Source organism: Poecilia latipinna, unplaced genomic scaffold, assembly GCF_001443285.1.
Source record: "Poecilia latipinna isolate Pla-1442-1.1 unplaced genomic scaffold, P_latipinna-1.0 Scaffold1139, whole genome shotgun sequence".
NCBI lineage: Eukaryota > Metazoa > Chordata > Actinopteri > Cyprinodontiformes > Poeciliidae > Poecilia > Poecilia latipinna.
Genome location: NW_015113755.1, coordinates 194240 through 200347, shown reverse-complemented (window position 1 = coordinate 200347; position 6108 = coordinate 194240). Strand labels below are relative to the sequence as shown.

The 6108-nt window shown below is 36.4% G+C and overlaps 1 protein-coding gene across 1 annotated transcript; it reads left to right on the top strand.

The window, feature by feature from the left end:
* Nucleotides 1–41: 41 nt before the first annotated feature.
* On the top strand, nt 42–5682 carry LOC106959963 (heat shock 70 kDa protein 12A-like; the record flags this gene model as incomplete). Its single annotated transcript, XM_015052843.1, has 3 exons — nt 42–716; nt 4171–4351; nt 4461–5682. Coding segments are annotated over 2 exons (759 nt in total), but the record flags the coding sequence as incomplete, so codon positions are not given.
* Nucleotides 5683–6108: the final 426 nt, after the last annotated feature.

The following is a 6108-nucleotide window of genomic DNA, read 5'->3' as shown; positions in this document are numbered from 1 at the left end:
GAGGATATAACGAGTCAAAAGGTTTTTAAAGTTCAAGAATTTTTCCTCTCTTAACAACTTCCATTTTGTGTGTTTCAGAGAGAACCATTGACATCACTGTTCATGAAGTCCTTGAAGGAGGATTTCTGAAGGAGCTGCACAAAGCTTCAGGAAATGATATGGGAGGACAAACTGTGGACAGAAAATTTAGAGAGTTCCTCAGAGACATATTCTCTCCTGAAATCTGGGATGAGTATGAAGAAAAATATCCCAGTGATGTTCAAAGAATTATATATGACTTCACACTTTTCAAGAGAAAAGATGAAGATATGGAAATCATCTGTCCACTGAACCTAGGAAGGATGGCTGAGAAAAAACAAGACATGGAAAAATATTTTAAACGAGTTCAAGGAGCATCTTATGATGATGGAGTAATCAAAATATCAAAGCAGAAACTGAGATCTTTCTTTGAAGAGAGTCTGTGGAGCATCACTATGAGTCTCAGAGGAATCTTTGACAAAACCCACAGCATTAAATACATTCTGTTAGTGGGAGGTTTTGCTGAAAGTCAGATTCTACGGAGATACATTACTGATGCGTTTATTGACAACTGCAAAGTTTTGTGTCCATTTAGGCCCCAAGAAGCCATTTTGAAGGGAGCTGTAGAGTTTGCAAGAAACCAAGGTGCAGTGGCATCAAGAAAAAGTGCCTATACTTATGGAGTAGGTCTCTCAGAGAGATTTAAGGCACAGAGAGGACAAGAAATACACAAACAAAGAGGGGGACTCGTGTAGCAACATTTTTAGAAAACTGGTTGAAATTGATGAGGATGTTGGTTGGAATGAAACCAGAGAGTACTCCATTTATCCTACAGAAAGAGTCCAAACGCAAATATTTGTTGCATTTTATCGCACAAAGAAAACAAATCCCATGTATGTAGATGAGCCAAAAGTGGAAAAAATTGGCTCATTTGTTGTTGAGTCACCTGACACTACACTTGGAATGGACCGTTTGATTAACCTAGAAATTAAGTTTGGCTTCACAGAAATCACAGTAACAGGCACTGACAGAGAGTCAGGATCAGTTCACACCGTCAACCTAAACTTCATGACAAATTAACGATAGTATACAAAAGAGCCAAAATAAAGATGCAAGGAATAGGATGCACAGTACAAACATGTAAGCAATCTAAATTGGCCTTACTTTAATATTTGAGTTTACAATACCAAATTATTAAAACTGACCATCTAAGATAAGTAATACATTACTTCAAATTTTAACCCCTGTGCTATTCTTCATCCTAAAAGGGCAAAAGAGTAACAGTTTAGAAGAGAAGGGTGAAAGATTTTACAGCGACAGAAAAAAATGAAACGTGATCTGGCTCTATTATTAAACTCCAAAAATAACCAGTAAGCCTGGAATCTGAGATCAAAGTGATTTGCAGGGAACAGGTGGACCAATTAGATCTCCAGAGTGACATTGCTGTTGATAATTCAGGGCTCAACACACAGTCTATCCAAAAACGTCACACACTCCATTTTTTTTCTTGGACTACCTTTAGTTTTGATTACAACACATATTTCCTCTGGCATTATTGTTAGAGACTCCTGCAATGTTATAACCATTATTTCTATCCAGAGTTGTGTAATGGTTTAGCCAAGATCTTATAGAGATAATGGGAGAATCTGACCACTGTACAAATGACCATTGGACCAGCTAAATCCGTCTTCATTTAAAAAATAAGAAGCTACTCTCTGCCTCAATTAGAGCTAAAAAAAACTTTCAAAGCTAAAACATAATCATCCACACAGTAATTATGCAAAGCAGGACTTTTAACTATTTATTAATCTAGGTGGCGTCTTCTTTTAGATGGGTATGCAAGAAATTACATTTTGAAACCTACACTGAACAAAAATATAAACCTGCCATGTCAAATATAAGAGTTTCATAAACATTTGGGTTACATAACATACAGAAAAACTCAAAATATATTTCTTTTCGGCATTGATAACATTGTCATATGGCCATTTGTAGTGGATTTGACATGGAGTGTTTTGGAAAATGTAAAAAAGAAGCTAAATGTAGACTAGTGTAAAGAAAATAACATTTAATTCATGTATTTCTATTTCTTTTCATGCATTGTACAACATGTAAAATAATTCAGCTGTCATATAACTTTTTCTTTCTACCAATTTTCTTCAGTTTTAAAATTTGTGGAAAAAAAACTGAACATTATTTTTGAATATTCTCTTGTAAGGTTGCAGGTTATTATACTTCAGATATCTAACATTGCTTTGGTCTACTTTTCACATAAAGCCCTAAATAAAATATATATGTTTTCTCAATCATGTTTGGTTTCCTGTCACAATTTGGAGTTCATGATCCTATCACCTTGGAGTTTCATTGTCACATTTAGTTTTGGTTTTATTCTTTATCTTTAGTTTGTCTGGTAATTTCCATGCTCCTTGAATTTATTCCTGGTTAAGTCATTTACTGTAATGTCCTCAACTCATGCAGTCATACTTCCCTTCTAATTCATTCACTCCCGTCAGATCCTTTTGTTGCACATCCTGGTTCTTAAATCATTTGTGCCTCCTGCTGTTTACCTGTGTACTTTTTTACATATATATTTACTACATCAGTAATATGCTCTTTAGGTGTAAAACCACTGGTAAACTCACTCTCTCAATTAGGTAAACTCACTGTTTATTTTATAAACAGTAGCCACAGGTGGCCCAAGTCTGACTTGTTTTGCCTATATGTTACCAAACCAAAAGTCTAAATGCAAGAATTGTTTTTTTAAGAAACCTAGGGCACTTTTACATTAGATCCAAAATTCACATTGAGTCGAGTCTAAATTTAGTCAAATCCTTTTGATAAGATTTGCTTCTGTGTTGGTAAAGTTTTTTTTACCAACAAAACATGAACCTACAAAACCAATTAATCATGTTTGAAATGAATCCCAATGAAAACACCTCACACATATGAATTTGTAGATGAAGCTGAGTTCTGTCCAGCACAGAGGCAAAGGAGCAGCTAAAATGTAACTGGTCAAGGAGCCATTGTTTAAGTCTTGACCAGTGTGGCAGTATTATGACCATTTCTGCTGCCATATGCAAATGGCATATGGCAATATGCCAATTGCCTTGGATGTCCCTTAGGTGTCACAATGGAATCATTCAGCACCCAACACGTTTTCTTTCTTGCAGGATCTCAGGACATTTTGATAGAATGATGAGCATAGAGACAATTGTACCTGTGTCATAATTTGAGACAATGTGGGCTGCACAGTGGTGCAGTTGGTAGAGCTGTTGCCTTGCAGCAAGAAGGTTCTGGGTTCAATTCCTGGCCCAGGGTCTTTCTGCATGGAGTTTGCATGTTCTCCCTTTACATGTGTGGGTTCTCTCTGGGTACTCTGGCTTCCTCCCACAGTCCAAAACCATGACTGCCAGGTTAACTAGTTTCTCTAAATTTTCCCTAGGTGTGTGTGCATGGTTGTCTGTCTCTCTGTCGCAGGGCAACAGAGATAATCAGAAGAGTTAAGGAACCGAGGGCCTAAGAAATGCTGAATACCAGGTATATTTTTCCCCATTACACCCTTCTCACAGTTGCAGGAACAATAATGTAAAACATTTACCGGGGTTTTCCTTTGAAAGAATCTGAATAGGAAGTGAGGCGTTGATTTCCAAGAAAGACAATCCCAAAACTACGAAAAATAATTTCCTTAAACAACTACCCAACTTTGGTCTTGGGTATTAATTCATAGAAATGTTAAGACAAGCTGGGTTTTACTAATAAAGGTGTAGATTATGAAGGTTTTAGGTGACTAATCATCATGTTTTCCTCTTACAGAGTGGCACTGGAAGTTGCTCCCTCAATAAAAACAGGAAACATGATGAGCCTCAACAGCCCAGTCAGTAAAAACAGAATAAGAGAAATGTATGAAACTCTGAGATGTGACTGGCCAAAAATCAAAGAAGATTTGAAGTTAGCTGGGGAAAAATCTGATTCTGTTAAAAAATGATTCAGGTAAAATGTGGTTTGATGATCCAAGACATGCATTTCATACTTTGGCTGCCATTGAAATGACTAAATAGTTTTTCTCCTCATCGTATCGCCTGCTAACAGAAACAGTTTAGCTCAGCAAGAACAGACTTGGAAGAAAAGAATGTGATGATATCAGATCTTTTTGAGTTGGATAAGTTCAAACATGGAACAGAATCACCAGAGGTAACGAAACGCAAAAACCAGATTATTGGTTTACTGCAGATCTGAATATAAAACTCTGTTTCAGGTTAAAAAAAACATGCTGTTAGCAATTCAGAATCTGCAGCTGGCGATCTACAATCAGAAATATGACAACGGTTCACAGGTTTGTTTGATATCAGAGGAACGATAAAGACACAATATGAAGTTTTTTAAATGCATTTATGGAAGAAAATTATTCAGATTCCATTAATTTAATTATTTCTTCTCTATAGAAACCCTTATCTGCACACAAAGTCACAAACCATGAAGACATGATGGAGTATTTGAGATCTGAATGTTACTGGCTTGGATGTCTGATGGCTCTGAATAATCCTCCCATTAATCCGGACTGGGAGAATCACGCTGCGTCAATGGACAAGTGGGACATTCTACCCCGAAATATTACAGCAGCTTCTGTAAAGAAGTGAGGAAAAAATCATCTTCTGTCAGCATCTTTTTGATTTTCTCATGAACCGTATAATTCTTTGCAACTGAAACCTGTAAAATTGTATGAGATTTACATGCTTTTCTTTTTTATGAGAAATATTTAATTAGGCAGTAAAAAAACGTAAATGTGACTTTCTGAAATTGAAATGAAGAAAATCGACTTTCAGTTGGTAATCTGTGAAGTCAATTGTTATTTTTTGGTTAATTAAGGACCATTTACAGTTGCAGTATAGAGTATCACTAGTTTTATCTGTCAGAGTTTACTATAAACTTTGGTAAAGTTTGAAAATGTATTTATTTCAATATTTCATGCATTTAAAATGTCCTCAATTGGACCAGGTTCAAAGAAGGATACCATTTCACAACTTGATTAAAGAATGTCAAGGTTTTTAAAACATGTGATGTAACATTGTTTATTCTAGATCTTATGTACTTGTAATCAAAGTTGGTCAGAAATATGACATTTTATTCAAACAAAACGTTTAATGACTAAAAACATGCACTGTATAATCAGAATTGTATTTACCAAAGGATACATTTAATATTGCCTGTTTTACTTTTAGTATCTGATTTCTTCATTGGATCCATGTGAACAAATGTATTATCTATAAAAATCAAAACATGAACCAATTGTTTAAGTTTTAAAGGTAATCATTTTAACAGCCTGTTGCAGTTTCAGGTTGTATCAAAGCTTACCTGCAGAGGGCGCTGTTGACCTGAGGTTTTCTCCTGCCAGCAGACAGAGGACTCAGACCAGATTTAGTTAACTGCAGCTGTTCACTGTCGACATCTGAGCCACCGGCTGGAACTGCTGCAAAACCCCCGAAACACCGAGACAAAATTAAATCACCCAGCAGTAACTATAGCTACCCGCTCACACTCACTGATCCATGTTCAGAGGGTTTATCTGGTAGTTACTGTGTTTGGGTTCTAGATAAATTGCTAAATGTGTTGCATGTTGCAGTTTCTTTATGGCAAGACTTAATAAAAAGCTTGTAATTCCCCTCATCTTTGGTTATTGCTTGTTTTTCCTCCCAGAAATATAAACCACTTAGCTCTGTCATCATAGCAACACCCTCCCCAGCCTAAACTTCACACCTATTAGATCTGAGCCGCCCCCATCCTCTCTGCTTCAGTGTACTTCATCCCACCGCCTCCCTCTGGTGCTGCTCAGATCATTGGGTTTATGTTCAACCTGGGCCTGAAGCTCAGGAAGGAACCATAAGACTTACTTCCTGTGTCATACCAGCATCGAAGACGCCTTGACCTAACATCTTATTTATAAAATATGTCATGGTTTTGCTCCATTACTATTCCAAAAGTGTATTTAAAAGAACACCATTGAGCCAACAGGAGTGACTGTTCAATCACGATAGTTTTTCCCACTTGGAAAACAATTAAGATAAAAAATTGACCTTTCACTCATCTGATTTA